This window comes from Aquarana catesbeiana, linkage group LG03 (assembly GCF_042186555.1).
Source record: "Aquarana catesbeiana isolate 2022-GZ linkage group LG03, ASM4218655v1, whole genome shotgun sequence".
Lineage (NCBI taxonomy): Eukaryota > Metazoa > Chordata > Amphibia > Anura > Ranidae > Aquarana > Aquarana catesbeiana.
The window spans coordinates 299258141-299280731 of NC_133326.1; the positions used below are offsets into that span (position 1 = coordinate 299258141).

At 42.4% G+C, this 22591-nt stretch overlaps 1 protein-coding gene across 17 annotated transcripts in view; it reads left to right on the top strand.

Moving 5' to 3' along the window:
- Positions 1-20680, top strand: part of PPFIA2 (PTPRF interacting protein alpha 2) — a 544100-nt gene extending 523420 nt beyond the window's left edge. For 12 of the 17 annotated variants that reach the window (XM_073620222.1, XM_073620226.1, XM_073620228.1 and 9 more), the window contains 3 exons: positions 12169-12328; positions 15919-16028; positions 19183-20680. In XM_073620222.1, the coding sequence (XP_073476323.1) occupies positions 12169-12328; positions 15919-15980 (222 nt within the window). In that variant the 3' untranslated portion in view covers positions 15981-16028; positions 19183-20680. The remainder of the gene's footprint in view (positions 1-12168; positions 12329-15918; positions 16029-19182) is intronic. The other 5 variants (XM_073620225.1, XM_073620232.1, XM_073620239.1 and 2 more) reach the window with 2 other exon arrangements.
- The last annotated feature ends 1911 nt before the right edge of the window (positions 20681-22591 follow it).

A 22591-nucleotide genomic window follows, 5' to 3' on the forward strand; every position in this document is an offset into this window, starting at 1 on the left:
TATTCTGCAGTCCAAAGGTGACAACTCTGCTTCTCTATATATACAGTGAGGGTTGACATTCTAGGACAGAAAGTGTGTTACAGGTAGGATCGCCAGATTAAAATAAAGGGAAAAAAGCCTGAAAAGGCAATACAAATGCACCACATCTAAAGACTGGTAATTTGCAATATATTATGTTTTTGTTTTTGGGTTTAGATATGGTTTAAAAATAATTGTTTTTTGGTGATGGTCACTTAAAAAGTAACTCTGTTACTAAAGCAGACCTCGTGTTGCCTCCAATAGTGCATTCTAGCAGTAGCTTTTAAAGACTCGTGCACAGGACAGCCTCCACAAATCAGGGACATTCTGATATTGTCCGCAGATGGCATAATTGCACTTGGAGCAGTTTTCTGTAATTAGGGACTAATGTGTGTCCCTAGATGAGAGACTTCCTGTCCACAGTTGCTCAGAAGCCCTTGGCCATACCCAACATAGAAATGCCCTGCTAGGGCAGCGTATGGCCCTAATCAGCCATGCGCATGAGCCCTATTATAGAAGTTACATGACCAAAGAGATGAGAGCTTATATAAAAGGGTATCTTCTTCTTTATATAAAAGGGTATTTCTAAGAAATAGAGTGGGGAGAATGAATCAGGCCAAGCCAAAGTTTGGCCCAAACATCGACTGTTCGCCCGTTCGACAAACACCCACATTTTCAAGGGGCGCTCGGCGGGATATTTGCCCTTCAGTGCCCCACAGTGCACTGCAAGCAGTGCATTCTAGGGCCCTAATTGGATGAAGCAATGCACCTGACCGCTGGGCAGGTGCAAGGCTTTGTCCAATCAGGGCACAGAGCACTGCAAGAGCCCTGATTTGACAAAATCATAATGACTTTGCCCAATCATGGCTCAATCTCATAGTCCCACCCCACACTACAAAAGGTCCCTTCCCACAGGAAGCATTTGCAGTGTGTTGTTGGAGCTGAAATAGATAGAGCAGGGCTCAGTTTTCTACTAGCGAGTTAGTGTGTTAACTTATTGTTAGAGTGTAAAGTGTTAGTGTAGTGTTAGTATAGTGTGAGTATAGTGTGTCAGTATAGCGTAGTGTGTCAGTATAGTGTGAATATACTGTGTGAGTGTAGTGTAGTGCAGAGGTCAGCAACCTTTTTTCCACTTAAGGCCCAGATTCAATGTATGTGAATGCATGGAGGGCCACATTCACCTGCTAATAAATGAAGGTAACATTACACAGCCCCCTTTACATTACACAGCCCCCCGCACCTCTGGACCCGTTTACATTACACAGCCCCCAATTCTGATCACTTTTATTGCTGTCAGAAGGAATGTACACATCCCTTGTGACAGTAATAGGCAGTGATGGGTACTCTTTATGGAGGGATCTGGGGTCTATAAGACCCCGAATCCCTCCTTTGCACTTAAAAGCATTTAAAACGCCAAGTTTGGCTTTTTTGAATACTGCCATTTTTAAAAATTTAGCGCCTTTAAGTCTTCTGTAAACCGGAATGTCATGACATCACGTCCGGGTTACTAGATCCTAGATCTGATCGAAGCCGATTCTGGCTTTGTCTGGGTCTCCAGGCCAGCCAGCGGATGAGCCAGCTGGTCGCTCAGGCCTCCCTGTGGGATGGGAGAGCCCGGGCGAGCCGCGGAAGGAGGCCGGAGGGGGGGCATCCCTTCCCGCTGCTTGGGATAACAGCCGAGCGTCTTCTTAGCCGCATGGGTTGTTATCCCAAGGAAGCCAACCCCTGGCTCTAAAAAATGGTACTGGGGTAATGCTTGCAGCTGCATGCATCACCCCAGTACAACCCCTTCAAGTCGAGGCCACATATTTGTGTACGGTCGGCGTGAGGGGGTTAAAATGTCCACTGGGTGCATGTGAATAAATCACGGATCGGACATTTAGCGGCAGCGGTCCAGGTGCGGCCCATGGCCCATAGGTTGCCGACCCCTTGTGCAGCGTCTCAGTATCGCGTGTAAGTATAGTCACTATACTGACACACTACACTATACTATAGTGTGAGTATAGTGTTGTGTGTGAGTATAGTGTAGTGTGTCAGTATAGTGTGAGTGTAGTGTAGTGTGTCAGTATAGTGTGAGTATAGTGTGTCAGTATAAAGTGAGTATAGTATAGTGTCAGTGTAGTTTGTTAGTTTAGTGCAGTGTTTAGCACATAGCATTACTTAAAATGTAGCACTGTATACCTTTTTTTTTTTTTGCTGCATTTTTTTCTTTTTATCCCCTGTCTGCCCCCTTTTCTTTTTTTTTTATGTCAGCCACAGTTTTTCTGACTGCGACGCTGGTGTTTCCCCTTTTTAATTTTTTTAATAGTTTTTACATTACTGTCAGTGTCAGTCCTCAATTTAACCACTTGCCAACCACCCGCCACAGATGTACTGCGGCAAGGTGGCTCGGCTGCGCAAATCGGGGAACCGGTACGGCCATTCGTGCACTAGCTTTCGTCGGCGCTCCGTTTGGCCAGTGGGGGAGCCAACAAGCGGGTCCAGCAGGCTCAAAGTCTGCCGGCGGCCCGCGATCGTTCCCCACAGAGACAGAATGGGGATCTGCTAAAGTAAACAAGGCAGATCTCCGTTCTGCCAGGGGATGACACTGAGATCCAGGGCAGCCATCAGAAATTTTTGGGCCCCTTACACAGCTTTAGGCCTGGCCCCCCCCACCGAGCCTGACCACCAACATTTCCCAGGGCTTGCCCATGGGCCATCCTACCAAATCCTCACGCTGGCCCCCCCACCTGTACATACACACTCAGCCCCCTCAATCCGGTATATGTCAGGCCCCCACTCACCTGTATATATGCCGGCCCCCCACACACCTGTATATATGCTAGCCCCCCACACACACACACCTGTATATATGTCAGCCCCCTCACACCTGTATATATGTCAGCCCCCACACACATCTGTATATATGCTAGCCCCCCCCCACACACACACCTGTATATATGTCAGACCCCCCACACACCTGTATATATGTCAGCCGCCCTCACCCCTGTATATATGTCAGCCCCCACAAACCTGTATAAATACCAGCCACCCCCACACACACACACTTGTATACAGTGGCGGCTGGTGCTCCAAATTTTTGAGGGTGGCGCAAACAAACTGAAAAATTCAGGAAAGAAACATCAATTGAAGCCTCACTGTGCCCATCAATTGTAGCCACTGTGCCATCAAACGCAGCCACTGTGCCAATCAATTGCAGCCACAGTGCCATCAAACACAGCCACTGTGCCCCATCAAACGCAGCCACTGTGCCCATCAAACGCAGCCACGGTGCCCATTCATTGCAGCCACTGTGCCCATCAAATGCAGCCATTGTGCCATCAAATGCTGCCACTGTGCCCATCAAATGCTGCCACTGTGCCCATCAAACGCTGCCACTGTGCCCATCAAATGCCGACACTGTGCCCATCAAATGCTGCCACTGTGCCCATCAAATGCCCATTTAAACGTTAACACTGTGACCCCCCCCTGCCATCTCGCTGTCTGCTCGCCACTTACCCTATCTCGGTGGGGCAGTGGGTGACAGCTGCGAGCTGTGTCCTCCATGCATTGCCTCTCCTTCTCCTGATAGGCATCCAATCACAGCACCTGTCGCTTTAGCCAATCAGGTGACAGGTAACACACCCGCGCTTATTGGCGGAGAGGCGGTTCAGTGTTAGAAAGGGAATATTCATTCACTGTTCTAACACACCTGGGTGAACTGCAAGCGCAATGCTCTGCGCTCGCATTTCACCTTTTTTGAAGCCTATTAGAGCATATGGCTCTAATCAGGTGCTTCGAAAATACACCCCGCCACTATAAATTAGGCGCCCGGCGTCTGAAAAGCGGCCTGATGCCTGAATAGGGGGTGTCTACAGCGGCCATAGATAGATTCATGCAAAGCAATGCATGAATCTATCCATGATACATAGAGGTGGGTGGCTGGAGAGAGGGGGTGGCACCCGAGCACCAATGCCTATATATATGGCAGCCCCCCACATACACAAATCTGTAAACACACAAGGCTCTGGCCCCTTCCTGTACACAAACAGCCCCCCTCCCTTTCCCACACAGCCCCTACTTGTAAAGAATTTCGTCCTACCTGGTCCCAGCTCGTTTTCACAAAGCTGACATGTTGCTCACACAGAAAAGCCCAGTACACGAGGGGTGCACATGCACATAGTAGCAAGAGGTGACAGTAAAGAGCTTGATGTCTGAGCTCAATGCCACAGAGAGCACACGCTCTGAGATTGTTTCTGTAATGCACAGCATGGCTCCCTTTCACCCATCCTGCCTTCTTCTGGCCCGGGCGGGCCCCTCTGGCCCCTTACAGTTGTAACGGCTGTACCCCCCTGATGGCGGCCCTGCTGAGATCTGTCTTCCTGCTAAGCAGGAAGACGGATCTGTGTGTTTCCCCAGTCACATAGTCCCCCATACAGTTGTAAAACACAAACAGGGAACACATTTAACCCCTTGATCGCCAGTGTCATTAGTACAATGTCAGTTCTTATTTTTAGCACTGATCACTGCAATAATGTCACTGGTTCCCAAAAAAGTGTAAAAAATGTCAGGTATCCGATCTGTCCACTGCAGTGTCGCAGTCCCGCTAGAAATCACTGATCACCGCCATTACTAGTAAAAATAAATAGATAAAAATGCCATAAATCTATCCCCTATTTTGTAGACGCTATAGCCTGGAATCCAGCGTGCTTTCCAAATGGGCATTCAGTGCTGCTGGAGGTTTTGTGACAGATAAAACAGCGTGTCTGTCGAAAGACTCCGTTGACCAGCTGACATTTGTCAAAATGAATCAGTCCTAGATTAGCAGCAGCTATCAAGCCGATGTCACTGATTAATTATTTTTGGGGTCTTTAATCCCTGCAAGACTGTCTAGGCTGCCTAGCTTTGTGGGTGTTAATTTTATCTTGAAGTCATTTTTTGGGATAGGTTTCATGGGCACAATTAACACCCAAGGACCAATTTTTCCAAACCTGTTTGACAGGTGCATATAATTAAGATTTTTTACAGCAAGGCCAACTCTTTCATCAAGAGTACCTCTTTAGGGTTACAATGTGAAGGCACCACCAACACCCAAAGCCCCATTTTTCTCCAACTGTTTGACAGGGGCATATTATTTCAAATTTTTGCAGCAAGGCCAATTCTTGTTTTCATTAAGAGTACCTCTATAGGGCTACAGTGTGAAGGCGCCACCAATACCCAAAGACCAATTTTTCTGCAACTGTTTGACAGGGCATAACATTTAATTTTTTTACAATAAGGCAAATTCTTGCTTTCATCAAGAGAACCTCTATAGCAGTGGTTCTCAACTCCGGTCCTCAGGGCCCACTAACAGGCCAGGTTTGCAAGATAACTGAAATACATCACAGGTGACATCATTTGCTGCTCGGTGATTGCAGTATTCTAGTCTGCATCTCCCCAAGGTAATACTTAAAATCTGGTCTGTTGGTGGGTCCTGAGGACTGGAGTTGAGAACCACTGCTCTATAGGGTTATGGTGTGAAGGCGCCACCAAGACCCAAGGACCAATTTTTCCGCAACTGTTTGACCGAGGCACAAAATTAAATTTTTTTACAAAAAGGGGAAAACTTGCTTTCATCAAGAGTACCTCTATGAGGTTAGGGTGTGAAGGCACCACCAACACGTAAAGATCAATTTTTCCACAACTGTTTGACCGGGGCATAAAATTTACATTTTATGCAGCAAGGCCAATTCTTGCTTTCATCAAGAGTACCTCTATAGGGTTACGGTGTGAAGGCACCACCAACACCCAAAAAACAATTTTTCCACACCTGTTACTTCTATGCAAAGTCTGCGAAAGAGACACCAGACTTTATTAAAAAAAATGTTATTCTAGGCCTGAGTGTACTATAATTTGGCTTCTTCACATAAGGCTTGCTCACTGCTCACTGTGGTGAAAAACTTTATTTCCATTCAAAGTCTGCCAGAGAGACACCGGAATTTATCCAAAAAAATCTCTATTCTTGTCCCAAGTGCACTAAATTGTGGTCTCATCACACAGACTGGCTCTCCAAGCCGCTGTTTACAAAATAAAGAAAGTTTGCAGGGAAAAATCTATTTAAATGTCATTTTTTTTCTTTAAAAATGTCAGTTTTGCTACAGCAGGTTCCATACATGGTACAGCTGCGTCACTTTACAGGCACTATATTTAAAGGAATTTTTCAATTTTATTATTTCACTTTAAGCATCATTAAAATCACTGCTACTTTAAAAACTATATTTTTAAACTTTTTTTTGCATTAATACATGTCCCCCTGGGCAGTATGCAGGCCCCCATACCTTTTGTATGGCCAATAACTTGCATATAAGCCTTCAAAATGGGGACTTTTGATTTTTCAAGTTTGGGTCCCATAGACTTTATTAGAGTTTGCGGTTTGGGTCAGAAATGTTGCAATGTTTGAGAGTTCTGGTGCAAACAATCCTTAGCTAAAGAGCTGCAGTTACCCCATACATAAAGCCATGTGGGTACATTTTATAGAACTGATACTTAAACTCTAATCCTATAGGAAATACATGCGTACCAAATAAACTGCTTAACAATCTTTGAAAAAGTTTCTATATTTTATTAGTGAAATGTCTGTTTAGTACATAATATTTTTACCCATGTGCTCACATATAATGAAAAAAAGACTCTTCTCCATTAATTAGTAATGACAAACTGGCAGCCTTCCAAAACCTGCGCTAGTACTCTTCTAGAAATATAAAACATAATTTTTTATTTTTTAGGTTTAATTGAGGATTTCATTGAAGGTAAAGTTTAGACTAATACAAAAGCAGTACTGTTATATTACTGCTGGCAAACTTGGCACAACCAGTACTTTAGGGAGGTTAACAGGCAAATGTGTGTCAGTTGTGCTAACAGCAAAAAGAAAATACCTACAATTCAATCAGTTACTATGCCCTGAATTTTATAAACGTTCTCACAATCTGGATTCTCTTGTTGCCTTTTACATGTAAAGTGTTATCTTACGCACTACTGGTGTGCTCACCAGCCAGTGTTTTTCAGTTATGTGGCCTTTCTTTCTTCTTAATTTAGATCTTTACTTAACAAGAAAAATAAATTGGGTAACAGGAAGGCTTTTTATTGAAGAAGAGGACCCCCCCACCCTATCTCTAATCCCCCCCACCAGCTAAGATTTCTCCTCTCTTACTGTTCTGGTGTCAACCCAAAATTTGAAGTTCTCTCTCTGGTAAAAACCTGACAGGTGTTCTAATCCTTCTCCACTCTATCTGGAATTAATAAAAAAGTTTTGCCTTTAGTGCAACCTACTTTATCCTACTGCCAAGCACTCACAGTAAATATACTGTGACCGGGCGGCAGGTGCAGGCTTGGCAGTGTACATGTACATTGCTGGCTAGCTTCTGGGTTTGGGACATGACTCTGTGATTGAACACAGCATGTGTTTTGCAGCAGATTACAGCCAATGATTTTGACTGAAACCTGCTGATTGGCCTTATCCAAACAAATAGTTCTGTGTTTACAAACAAACAGAACTCTGAGTACAGATAACAGTGATCTGGCTGTTTCTTCTTCCTGAAAAGCAGGGAGAAAAAACAGCCAGATTAGAAAGAACCCTTTCACACTGGGTCCGCTCCGCGTTAGTGGTAAAGCGCTGCTAGCGGCCGAAGAAAGGGTTAAAAGCGCCTAAAAAGTGCAGCTGCCAAAGCGCTATTCAGGCGCTTTGGCAGCGCTGCCCATGCATTCCAATGAGCAGGGGTGGTGTATACACCATTCCTCCACAGACCCAAAGATGCTGCTTGCAGGACTTTTTCTAATGTCCTGCAAGTGCACCGCCCCAGTGTGAAAGCACTTGGGCTCTCACACTGGAGCTGCAGGGGAGGTGTTTTTCAGGCACTTTACAGGCGCTATTTTTAGCCCAAAAGCACCTGAAAACGCCCCAGTGTGAAAGGGATCTAAGTACGCTAAAAGCAGCACACATTACATACATTACACTTGTTAGGTACACAGTTAACCACTTGATTGCCCCTAGATGTTAACCCCTTCTCAGGCCAGTGTCATTAGTACAGTGTCAGTGTACAGTGTTATCACTGTATTAATGTCACTAACAACATCATTGTCAGCTAGTGACCCTCCCAGCCAGTGTCGATTAGCACCAGATTGCCTGCCACACTATCACAGTCACACTTTAAGACGTTGATCACAGCCATTACAGTATAGCGTCTATAGCTGTGTAAAATCCAGTATACAGTTGTGCTCATAAGTTTACATACCCTGGCAGAATTTAAGATTTCTTGGCCATTTTTCAGAGAATATGAATGATAACACAAAAACTTTTCTTCCACTCATGGTTAGTGTTTTGCTGAAGCCATTTATTATCAATCAACTGTGTTTACTCTTTTTAAATCATAATCCCAACAGAAACTACCCAAATGACCCTGATCAAAAGTTTACATACCTCAGTTCTTAATACTGTGTATTTATTTTTATTTTATTTCAGGTACTTATATAGCGCCGTCAATTTACGCAGCACTTTACATATATATTATACATTCACATCAGTCCCTATACCCTCAAGGAGCTTACAATCTAAGGTCCCTAACTCACATTCATACCTATACTAGGGCCAATTTAGACAGGATCCAATTAACCTACCAGCATGTCTTTGGAGTGTGGGAGGAAACCGGAGTACCCGGAGGAAACCCACGCAGACACACGGAGAACATGCAAACTCCAGGCAGGTAATGTCGTAGTCGGGATTCGAACCAGCGCCCTGTATTGCCTCCTTTAACATTAATGACAGCTTGAAGTCTTTTGTGGTATTTGTGGATGAGGCTCTTTATCTTCTCAGATGGTAAAGCTGCCCATTTCTATTGGCAAAAAGCCTCCATTTGCTGTAAATTCTTGGGCTATCTTGCATGAACTGCACATTTGAGCTCTCCCCAGAGTGGCTAAGGCTGGGTTCACACCTATGCATATTGGATGAGGCTTACACCGCATCCAATTCACATGACATTTTAAAATACGTTCATTTGAGTGAGGCTGGTCCACATATGTGCGTTGCATTCGCACTCTGCATTGCCCAAAAAAAGTGTGTTTTTTGGGCATTGCGGTGCGAATTATCTTCTATGGGAACGCATCTGATTCATGGATGCGTTCCGTTGTGAACAGGCATTCTCTCCCCCTCCTCATTACCACCTCCCCCCTCTCCCTGCTCAGCTGATCCGCAGAACAGCTGTTTTTTCTCTTCGTAGGGAAAACGGAGCTGGAATTTGCACCGCAGATGTGTGAATCCAGCCTCAATGTTATTGTGGTCAGGAGACTAAGATGGCCACTCCAGAACCTTCACTTTATTCTGCTGTAGCCAATGACGGGTCGACTTGGCCTTGTGTTTTGGATCATTGTCATGTTGGAATGTCCAAGTATGTCCCATGTGCAGCTTCCTGGCTGATGAATGCAAATGTTCCTCCAGTATTTTTTGATAACGTTATGCATACATTTTGCCATCAATTTTGACCAAATTTCCTGTGCCTGTAGCTCACACATCCTCAAAACAGCAACGATCCACCTCAGTGTTTCACAGCAGGGATGTTGTACCTTTCATCATAGGCCTTGTTGAATCCTCTCCAAATGTAGTGTTTATGGTTGTGGCCAAAAAGCTCAATTTTGGTCTCATCACTCCAAATGACTTTGTGCCAGAAGGTTTGAGGCTTGTCTTTGTGCTGTTTGGCGTATTGTAAGCAGAATACTTTGTGGCATTTGCATAGTAATGGCTTTCTTCTGGCAACTCGACCATGCAGGCCATCTTTCTTCAAGTGCCTCCTTATTGTGCATCTTGAAACAGCCACACCACATGTTTTCAGAGAGTCCTGTATTTCACTTGAAGTTATTTGTGGGTTTTTCTTTGCATCCCAAACAATTTTCCTGGCAGTGGCTGAAATTTTAGTTGGTCTACCTGACCGTGATTTGGTCTCAACAGAACCCCTCATTTTCCACTTCTTGATTAGAGTTTGAACACTGCTGATTGGCATTCTCAATTCCTTTGATATCTTTTTATATCCCTTTCCTGTTTTATACAGTTCAACTAACTTTTACCGCAGATCCTTTGACAATTCTTTTGCTTTCCCCATGACTCAGAATCCAGAAACGTCAGTGCAGCACTGGATGAAAGATGCAAGGGTCTGTCAGGAGTCCAGAAACTCATTGACCTTTTATACACACACACTAATTACAAGCAAACAGATCACAGGTGAGGATGGTTACCGTTAATAGCCATTCAAACCCCTTTGTGTCAGCTTGTGTGCATGTTATCAGGCCACAATCACTAGGGTATGTAAACTTTTAATCAGGGTCATTTGGGTAGTTTCTGTTTTGATTATGATTTAAAAAGAGTAAACACAGTTGATTGATAATAAATGGCCTCAACCAAACACTAACTATGAATGAAAGAAATGTTTTTGTGTTATCATTCATATTCTCTGAAAAATGGCCAAGAAATCATAAATTCTGCTAGGGTATGTAAACTTGAGCACAACTGTATGTACCATAGTTTGTAGATGCTATACATTTCACACAAACCAATAATTTACACTTATTGAGTTTTTATTTTATACCAAAGACATGTAGCAGAACACATTTTGGACTAAATTTATGAAGAAATTCGATTTTTTTTTTTGATGTGATATGTTCTATAAAAGAAAATAGAAAATATTTTTTTTTCTAAATTTTCAATCTTTTTTTCGTTTATATAATAAAAAAAATAATAAACCCAGTTGTGATCAAATACCACCAAAAGAAAGCTCTCTTTCTGTGAAAAAAATGATATAACTTTAATTTGCATACAGTGTTGCATGACTGCACAATTGCCAAAAAAGTAGTACAGTGCTGAATAGCAAAAAATGCCCTGTATTAAATGGTTATTAAAATATATGTTTTTTTTACAAGCAGTGTAGAATTTTGTCTGGGGGGGGGGGGGATTTCTTTTTATTGAAAAGTTTTAAAAAGTATGTCTACAAAACTTTGCCTTTAGGCATTCCCCGGCTAACAAGTACATAGAACACGTACCGACTAAATAAAACAACTAACTATAAAATGTTCAATACACTTTGCTCAGTTGTACACCCATAAGATCAACTCAAGGATTAATGCATTTTAAGGAGATTCCTCTCTTTCCCACACATCAGGTTATTGTATCAGGAGAACGTTGGCTTTTGGCTGGAGTTATTCCTTAACAAATGTATCACGAATCAGTGCAAAAGGAGTATTTCCTATCAAAGCTTAAGCTAGATCTTGTCAGACTCCTGACTCCTGGTCATCTGCTGTAGATCCTGAGTCTGTTCACAAGTGCCAGATAGCAGTGTAGAATTTTATAGAAACAATCAGTTAATTTGTAAAATGTAACACAAATCCTTTGTAGTGTCCTCGGAAAGCAAAAAAAAACAAACAAGCAAAAAAAAAAAACCCAAAAAAACATGAGCATACAAATTAAACTCAGGTGCCCAGAGAGGTGCATGGACACACCTTGTGTTGTCTTCAGAGCATCTTGGAACCCCCAAAAACATAGGGAAATCTGTTATGCAGATATCGACTTAATTTCATGAAAACATTTGGTGCCAATCTTTGGGTCTTCCAATTGGACCAGTGTGATGGTTGCCTTTACTAATAGCAATTTGCAGGAAATGGGAGGGATGGGGCCAAGCAGACCCATGGCGTTCCAGCATTCATGGAATAAAGTCAGTATCTTGGCCTTTTATATTATAGTAAGCAGACTGATTTCACCCATTATCGTGTGACTCCATTTATGTATGTGTTGAGTTGATTCAGAGAGATAGTCTGCTATTGAGGCACGCGTGGCATGTTACAATGCTCATTTATCCATACCTTGTTCCACTCATTTATCCCTGCATTGATAGTTACTGCGTTGTTGCTATAGTCATTGATCATGCAGCAATATGTAGATACAGGGGAGATTCACCTAGGAATGAGCTTTATTGTTAAACTCTAGCATTTAAAAAAAAATCCATTTGTAGCAGATACCTATTGGACAATTAGCTATGCTTGCTAGTATAACAAAAACTGAAAATATTCTTTTATTGTGTGATAAATGCATAAAAGCAACGAAAATAAGCAGAATAGAACTGCTGCTCTATAATTTGGCATGTTTTGTATTTTCAGACTGATGACAAAAACTTTAGACGTGGGCCCTCCTGGAGGAGGCAATTTCCACCACGCGAGGTCCATGGAATCAGCATGATGCCGGGCTCTTCAGAAACACTGCCAGCAGGATTCAGATTAACAACAACGTCCGGACACTCACGAAAAATGACAACAGATGGTACTGCTTTATTTTTAGCTTTGCTTACAGCAATAGGTCATACTATTCTGTAGAAGTGCATTAAAAGGATGATTGAGTCCAAATAACACCCTATTGCATGTGAACAGGGCTGAAAACTGAAAACAGGAACGAGATGTGCTTTTTATGGTGCAGTATTTGTATGAATTGTATTTATTCAAATACAAACAGTATATTTACAGATATGTAAGGATAGAAATAGAATTACAGTTACTGACTTGTTTTTAAACAAATGCCAGTTCCAAGGTTGCCATCTTCATCCTTTCTTCAGTACCAAGTGAGTCTCAGACTGAGAGTAACAAGTATTCAGCCAGTAAAGTGAGAACTCCTAACCTCCATACTTGTTCCAGGTCTGTGGAATCACAAAGCAGTAAAGCAATGATGATATCCCCTAAATAATTTAAACCTATTACTGCCGTGATCTGCCCAGTTCAGATCCACATTCTATGACACACAGTTTACAACCAATACTCAAAAGGCAAACTGAGAACGTTTGTGATGAGAACATTTAATGTTTTCCTGGCTCCTGCTCTCCCTAAAGCCATGTACACACGAGAGGAATGTCCGACGGAAGCTTTTCATCGTATATTCCGTGTGTGTATGTCTCATCAGACTTTTTTTTTTTGAAAATTCTGGCAGACCTACAAATAGAACATGTTCTAAATATTTCCGACTGAACCAATTCCTATCGGGAAAACCGCTCGTCTGTATGCTGTTCCGACGGACCAAAAACGACGCATGATCTGAAGCTATTGGCTACTCGCTATTGAACTTCCTTTTTCTAGTCCCGTCATACGTGCTGTACATCACTGCATTCTGGATGGTCGGAATTTGGTTTGACCGTGTGTAGGCAGGACCGCTTGAATGGAATTCCATCGGAGAAACCTTCGGAGTTTATTCCGACAGCAAAACCGGTCGTGTGTACGCTGCATAAGAGTGTTTTTCGAGATCCATTTGTAGCTGTATTAAGAGACTGACCTGTTCAGATGGTATTCTTTTCAAGATGACCCTGGTATTCTTTTGATATTATTACTGGCTTACAATTTGTCCCCAGTATACTTTTTGTTGAAAACAAACCTTTTTAAAGCGGGGGTTCACCCACACCGCCAAAAAAAAAAAAAAATATTAAAAGCCAGCAGCTACAAATACTGCAGCTGCTGACTTTTAATACATGGCCACTTACCTGTCCCAGGGTCCAGCGATGTCGGCAGGGGACACCGAGAACCTGCTCGGTTCTCGGCAGCTGCCGCCGCCATCCTAGGTGAGGGAATCAGGAAGTGAAGCGTTGCGGCTTCACTTCCCGGTTCCCTACTGCGCATGCGCGAGTCGCGCTGCACGTCCCTAGTGGTTCCTGCTCTCTCCTGGGAGCTGTGTGTTCCCAGCAGACAGCGCGGTCGGGACGGGAAGAGGCATAGACTCCCATGGGAGTCTATGCCCGAAGTGGGTGCAAATACCTGTCTTAGACAGGTATCTGCACCCCCCTCCCCCCTGAAAGGTGCCAAATGTGACACTGGAGGGGGGGAGGGTTCCGAAAAGCGGAAGTTCCATTTTTGTGTGGAACTCCGCTTTAAATCAGTATTATTGTAACATCCATAGTGTTTAACACATTTTCAGAGACACACCTGACCTACAAGGTTTAGGTCTGCTCCTATACAGTTGGCATCTCTTCGGGCTGGTTCACACTAGATGCGGTCCAGTGCATTTTTATTCTGCATAAAAATTGCATGGACAGTGTTTAACATGGATTCCAATGGCCCTAGTTCACACCAGTGCAGTCAACAAAAGAAAAACATGGTGCATTTGTTTCTGTATGGAATGCATCTGGAACATGGCAAAATGCATCAAAAATGAAGAAAAAAGGAGGTAAAAAAAACGCACCAGAACGTATCAAAACGTGCATGCAGAAAAGCATCCTGAACACAGAAATTGTGGTGTGAACCAGCCCTTCAATTATGAGACAGTAACAAATGCAAAGCTCAAAGACACTACTGAAATCGCCTGAGACTAAGGCCCCTTTTACACAGACGGACCTGATTGGACCATCCATTGCTCTCTATGGAGTGGCGGGTGTCAACGGACATATGTCCATGGACACTCGCTGACATCCGATCCTATCTGCTAAAAACAGATGGATGGGTATCTGTTCCCTAACTGTCTAGTGTAGGGGTAGGCAACCTCAGCCCTCCAGCTGTTTTGAAACTACAAGTCCCATGAGACATTGCAAGACCCTGACAATCACAGGCATGATTCCTAGAGGCAGAGGCATGATGGGATTTGTAGTTTCACCACAGCTGGAGGGCCAAGGTTGGCTACCACTGGTCTAGTGGATTCGATCAAATGGCTGTCAGGTGTAAACGGACAGGTGGTAGGACAGCAGGCTGTCTGTGTCCGCTCTGCATAAGCGGACACAGACAAATCATTCACCTGCTGAGCGGGGGATCAGCAGACAGATTCCCCACTGAGCAGCGGAGTCCACCCCATGTGAAAGGGGCCTTATTGTGTAAAACCTGCACAAAATTAACAGCCACAATTACAACATTAATTGATCATGTGTGATAAATCATAGACACAGTGTGCATACTTTCCAACGTTTTGAGATAGGAATGAGGGGCACCTACTAACAAAGGTATGTAGGCATAGGACACGCCCCCTGCCACACCCCCTTAAAGGAGAATTAACCAATAAAAAAGGTTAATTAAATCCACAAGTGCTTTTTTTTTACAACTACTATTCCTTTATATTGGCTTTTAAAATGTACAAATGCAGCAATTTAGAAATTGGATGAAAGGTTTAGCACTGAGAAACGCTTTTTGAAAGATAAAAAGTGCATTTTATATACAACTATATGGATCAGACCAAAATGAGGGGGAAAGGGGGACAGAGAGACATTGCTCCAAATCAGGGAAAGTCCCTTGAAATCAGGGACAGTTGGGAGCTATGTGGTTGATGTACTTAAACTGGAAAGTACAAAATCTGGTGCATGGCAGCCAATCAGCTTCTAACTTCAGCTTGTCCAATTAAGCTTTGACAATGAAACCTGGAAGTTGATTGGCTATCATGCACAGCAGCACCAGATTTTGCACTCTCCAGTTTTAGCAAATCAACCCCAGTGCAGCTTAAAAAGCCCATTGTTTCATGACTTTACATTTGGGGACAGGCCTTTCACAATTCATTTTGTAATGCTAAAATTCACCTAGGCCTCTTTAGGTCTCTTAGTAAAAGAGGGTTGCCTACTTTCATGCAACAGTGGAACCGTGAGTTCTTTGGGGAGGCCCTTAGCTATACAGAATATACAGCATATTGTTATTTCAGGGCTGCAAACTACTAAACATGGCTTATCCAGGTATGAGGAGCAAAAAAACCTTTTAACCTTAAGTATGCTTATTGGTCTATGCAGGTTTGTAGTCTTTGTAAAGAAGAGGAGCATAGAAGACTACATCGTTATCATATAGTTTATTTAGCTTAATGTGAGAGCAAATTATTTGAAAACCAGTTTGTGCTAAGTAGTAATAGATGGTTGGGATGAATTATGTTCAGTTACTGAACATATATATATATTTGCATTTTCTTAGCAGCTGCTCCTTCCGCAATGCAGAGACTAGACAGCTCCACAGTCCGGACATACTCATGTTGACAACACTTTAAACAAAAAACAAAACAAAGAGCAAAGCACTGACTTACAGTAAGTAATGTGTTTTATTATTTATGTTGTAAAAGTCATTGTTGCCAAGTATAAGCAAGGATATTCACAAAATGGTAATTTACCACTGTGGATGACAGATGAGTCTATAGACTAGCAGGTTTCACTGCTGGTGAACCCTGGCTCATGCTAAGTTGCCAGCTGCAACATGGTCTGTTTAGACCACCTTAAGGCCTGGTTCACACTAGTGCAATTTCAGATGCGGCTTGAGTCACATGAACAATTGTTTTTAATGGTGCCTATTCACATCAACGCAGCGTGATTTTGGAAAAGGGTCTTGTGCTACTTTGGTGTAATTCCAGGGCAATTCTGGCCCCATAGAATAAGCAAACCACATCCAAGTTGTATCACAAAATCGCACAGATAGTCTGATCAAAATCTGATCGCAACAGTGTGAACCTAGCTTAAAGTAGAACTTTTTGTCAGAAAATTAAGTCCTGCTAGATCACTTCAGGCTGGCCTCTTTTGCAGGTATAGATATGTAAAACATTAAAAATAAGTGCCTATACTGTTAAAAATCCAGTTATTCACCCTTCTCTGCACATGCTCAGTTGCTCTTCATTTTTGGCATTGTGCCGAAAACCAGAGCCACTAGAGGCCGATCTGCTGATAGCCTAAAGATTTACTGCTGCTCAGGGGTGCCAGTCTTCAGTAAAACAGCAACCCCCAGCAAGAAGAAACAATGCGGTAGGCAATTTATAGCACACACTAATTTTGGCAGCATAAATATTAATGTGGAATGTACTGTATGTTCCTTGCTAAAGAACATTATTTTTTATTAAGTTGTTATGTGTAAAATTCTGCTTTAGGTGAAGTCATTTAGTTAATCCTGAGTGTCTTACACTCCTGTCACACTGCATAGGAAGCCAGGGGGAAACACTGTTTCTTGGCTCAGTGTCACCTGCCTGCTTATGGGTCAACAAAATATCATTTTAGTTGATGCTACTACTGATTTCTTGCCCAAACATGAAGGCAGATGACTGAAATAGGAAAAACATAGGTTAGCTGTAATGATGTGTGCACCATCTCTGGCTGCTGCAATGTTTGTTACACATCTTAATTTTACCCAGGCAGCAATCTCATGATGGTGAACATCCAGTGTTGAGACTTGTAGTGCCGGCTTTAGTGTACACTGATCACTGTCGCTCGCTCAGAACCTCCTCTATTCATAAACCATCTTAAATTCTTTTTCACTGCAAGGCACCGCACCCCCTATACATGTGTCCAGCTCCTTAATCTACATGCGGTGCGCCGGACGCATGGATTCCAATGGGGTTTTTTTGTTTTTTTGAAGCACATGATTAGAGCCAGAGGCTTTAATAGGCTTCAAAAAAGGGTGTGTGCCGGGTGCAGAGCACAGCACCCTGAGCACATCCAGTTGTGTGACAATAGCGAATTAATATTCGCTATTGTCACACTAATCCTCCTCCCTGCCAATCAGGAAGCGGGTCCTGAGACCTGTCACCTGATTGTCTGAAAGGACAGGCAAACCTATTGAATGCTTAGGAGGAGGAGGGAGGAGACGCACGGTACAAACTGTTGTGATGCAGAGGAGGAGGAGACGCAATGGAAGCTGTTGCCCGCCACCCATAGGAGCGTTGCCTGCCGTGACCTATGGGGCAAGTGCGGGGCTAGATGACCGTCCGACAGCCCCTGGAGGGGGCTTGGGTGCCACTGGCCGACCGGGGAGGTGGTTGTTTGCCGCCCCCCCCCCCCAAAAAAAACCACCAGCCGCCACTGGTGTTGGTGCAAATTAATATCATAATCGCCTTTCTTTCAAATCACTGAACACCTTGCATCCATTGAAAAGAATGCAACCCATAGTGATCAATGTATTGCAGCTGAAACAACAGGGCAGTGCAGGATTTTTTTGTCCTGACAGGAGACTGCTGCCTGAGTAAAAGTAAGATCCACTGTAGCCTATGCAATGTATGATAAGGCACTCATCATTAGAGCTAGCTTTATTTTACTGTGTAAATGGTCTAGAAATCATGTACCTGGCACTTCACATGCTTTGATAATGATATGCTTCTAGAGGTACCCGCTTCTCACTATGGGAAACATGCATTTAGGTGCCACGGTGAATTGGTGCTTATTTGTAGCCATATCAACAATCCTGTAAATGTTTGTTATTTAGCCCGTTAGACTATTTTATGCAATCAGAGTAATCACATAAAAGTACAACTAAAGGCACAATTCTTTTATTTTTGAATAGAATAGAGAGGATTTAGAACACCTGTCTGTTTTTATTGCGATCTGTGCCCCCATTAGGCTCAGTTCACATATGCCTGGTCGCGGTTTCAGTGAGGTTTTTAAAAGGAGTCCGGTGCAGTTTTGTTCACTGGTTCAGGAGCGATTCAGGTGTGAATTTTTACTTGAAATCACGCCTGAACCAGAATGAAAAATGCACAGGACACTCTTTAAAAACAGACCGCAGCCAGTCTGCAGATATGTGAACCTGCTCCATAAGAGAAGGCTGCCGGGTTAACATGTCATGCAAGTTGGATGCGGTTCAAAATGCATCTAATTTGCATATAAGTGAACTGAGCCTTACGGAGATTCACCCTCTGTAATGTTCTGTTTACCATTATCATTGAAATAGAAAGTAAGAGAAAATCCCAAATTTTGGGTTGTCTCCAGAAAAGTAATAGAGGGGAAGTCTTCTAGTGGGGACACTAGATCTGGTGGCCTGGGGGTCCCCAAGGGATTCCCTTAATTTGCAGGGAAGAAAAATCTCCCCGATGGGAAAAGAATAAACTGACAGGGGTTATGACCCTCCCTTACTCTAGCCAGAATGAAATAAAAAGTTTTGCCTATAGTTCTACTTGAACTTAATCATTGCACCAATAATCAAAAACACATTTAAAATGAACCTTTCCTTGGAGAAATACACATGCTATCTGCTAACCATCACCTGAAGATACTAGCGCCTGGCTGTATTATCTTCTGAATGAAGCACCTGGAACAAATATGTAGATGGGGAGTCCTTTCTTCACTCTTATTTCTCCTGCTGTATGCATGTTTTACGTCAGCGACTTTGAATATTGTTGTCCAGTCACTAGCACTTTAATCCTAAAGGCTACAAAAAAACTGTTATGTTATGAAACAAGTCTAATGCCAGCATGTATTCCCCCAGGTGTCTTCTTTTAACCATCTACCTGAAGTGCACTACCTAGAAGAATGAAAAGAAGAGACCATCTGGCTGATAGCTGAATGCCAGAACGAGCACTGATCTACAAAACTAAAATGTGAAAATATTTTTATGTATCGTATTATCATATGCCTAGTTTAAGAGACAGAGAACAACTATTATTAAAAGAAAGGTTCCCATGATCCATAGAGGTTTAAATGTGCACAACTTAATGAGATGGAACCAATCGTTTTTATGTTCTGTTACATCTGTTTTCCTTGTAATATACTAGAAATATTTAAGTATTTAATGTGTATTTATTTTATGAAGTGTAAGTCTTTTTTATTTTCTCAAGTGTAAATGGTTATAAATATGATTTTCTAAAAAATAAAACTGAAAGTTCAATTGAGTCAATGTGGGAAGACCTGACGAAATAGTGTCTCTAATGTTTGTACCTTTCCATTTCACTGTTTTTACAGTTTTTTGGATTGTAACAGTCAAACTAGTATGTTTAGCAGTTAGATGCCTCAACATGTTTCTCCTAAGAGCCTCCAAACTTCCAGCTGTATACCTGCCTCTGGTTCCATGGTGTAATCTGGCAGTGGAGCCTAATGGACTTACAAAAGGCACTTGATAGGTTAAAGTCTTTTAGAGAAGCACTGTGATGGCTCTTTGAGTAATGAACTGTTTACATAAGTCAAAAGCAATCACCAGGACACCGGTCTTTGGTTTAAAAAAAAAAAAACGAAAAAAAAAAAAACATGAAATAACCTGTGGACCAAGAAAACACTTTGCTTTACCGAGAACACCTTTTACTTTCTCTTCAGATGCCAGTGAATGTTGGATGTAATATTCCAACAGTTTAATATTCAAGATTCTTATGTAAAAAAAAAAAAAAGTCATACCTTTATTCCAGCTTTTGCTTTTAGCAAATATATTTATTGTTACTCTCCTCGCCAAGATGGCCTTGTAAAGAATTGTTTAAAGATGAAATAACTGAAAGACAAGTGAAAGATGCCTATATATTTAGGCCTGTTTAATAAGAGATATATGTATCTACACAGTGGAGCAATCTGTAGCAACCAATCAGGATTCATCATGCAGTGAACCAGTCTCAGTAAATGCATACTGCTTAGTTGCTATAGGTTACTACAGTTCACACAGCTTTACTAAGTCTGATTATATCTAAATCTGGATATAATACATAGGCATAGCTGCAATCTTATTACCTGCTGTGGCTTTATTTGTTGTTTGCAACCGTTGCTTCTTCTCTGATAGTTATTATGGACATCTCCCAAGTAGGGGGTTAAGATTTTTTTGAACTATTTGCCAACTTCCGCTGCTTGACTTTTGCTTGAAACCTTTTAGTTATTCCGTTAAGCCAATGCACGTTCATAAACATTTATTTTATTGTCAGATCTCATTTTTAACCAATGAAAGTTGGAAGTTTATGGTGACAAAATGTTTTCCTTCCATTGTCAATAAAAAGGGAAATAAAACTAAACTCTCTCTGGCTTGTATAACTATGGTGATGTACAGATCTTTTTAGAGAAGGTGGAGTCCCTAGGCTAAGCCACTAGAGGGCACTCTGAAATCACAGGACAAAAACAAAAGAAATGTAATTTCAATGTCGGCTATTACTCATTTGTATCCATATCTGTATTTGAAAATTGCATGTTTCAAGATTGAACTTTTTTGCTTAACTGCACACATTTTGTGTATAGAAAGGAAAATAAGATGCAGTTAATATATAAAAAAAAACAAAAACGAATTAGACAAACTCCCCTTTGGAACATAAAGCATAAAGTAAATTATGTTTACAGTTAAAATCACTTCTAAATATACTGCTGGAATAATTTGTTTTTGACATATGTAGCAATTCAACTACAGCTGCTCTAAAGGTGGCCATAGATGGATGAAAATTCAACTGGTTTAGTTTGGCTGTACTTCTCCTGTGGATTACAGGAGAGCAGAACGAACTGGAGCTGTCGGCTGACATCACAGAGCCAGTCAAGGCTCAGGAACGATTGTGAATGTGGTCGGGATTTGCCCACATGTCCGGACCGGCACCTGGCTCAGCCTCTTAGTGAGCCGCTGAGAGCCTAGGCCACCCGCTCCCGCCCCCTCCACAGCCCAGTGCTCCAGTGACTGACAGTCAGCAGCTCTCTGCTTAGGGAGCTCTGAGAACTGAGCGATCTGCGGTGTTTGATCGCTTAGTTCTTGGTGTTGGAGCTGGTGGGGAACCAATGCTGCATCCACCTAGGTAAGTATGATTCTAAAAAATAAAAAAAAATCCCATACTTCTCTTTTAAGGTTTTGATCAGATGGGCTGTAGCTTGTATAAGGATATTGTTTACAGAAAGCTCTTCATAGTTTTTTGCAATGTTCATGCAACTTTGTTGAAGCCTTTGAAGCATGGCTTAGCGCTAGATTGGACAGGTTAAGCACAGAGATTATGTCACTTTAAAGAAGAGTTCTATGCATGGGTATTTTTACATACTTACATTGGTCCAGCTTTGACCAATGTAACTATACATATACCTGTGGGATCCCTATAGAAGCATTAATCCATATTGTATGTATATATTAGAAAATTGTGCAAAATGCAAACAGTAAATATAACACATTGACTGTGCAAAGTAAAAAAAGTGCTAGGTGCAAACAGCAATAAATGTATATAAATACAATTCATACAACAAAAAACAGTCCAAACAGGTGAAATGAAATTGTTTAGGTAGAAATCAATGTTCAAACTGAAGATATATTCAACCTCTGAAGGATAGGCCACCATCCAGTAAGAAATCACCATAGATTGTGAATCCACCACTGATGAAAAAATTAGATACTCTTACCAAACTCACTGGACACAATGCCATTGGCACTGAGTCAAATAGGCATGGAACTGGGAATGTGGTCACTCTCAGGAAACAACAGGTGAGGTCAGCTTCTGTTAAACCTTGTCACCGGACCCAATCATGGATAGGCGCTTCTCCTGGCCTCACGGTTCTCCTGCTTTAGCTTGGCCTCCAGACAAGAGAGTTTCTGTTCCAGGGAGGATGCCAAGTGGCGCCCTGCTGCATTGAGAACACAGGAGGCTGACCAGTCAGAGATCACTTTGCATGTTGTCAATGAATGCAAAGCATTCCTTGATTGGATGAAATGGGGCAGTGACATCACGCTTTTCACTTCGTCCAATCAGAGAATACTTTCCATTTGTAGAGAGAATGCTAAGCATTCTCTGAATGGTGCCTGCCCCTAGTGACCAACCTTCTGTGTTCACAATGCAGCAGGGCAGCCGCTCGGTACAGGACATGGAAGCTAGCGGAGATCACTGTCTTAGCAGTACCCACTACAGTGATTTTCAGCTACTCAAGCAGACCATGGGCCACATCTGGCCCTTTGCCTCTCCTTGTGC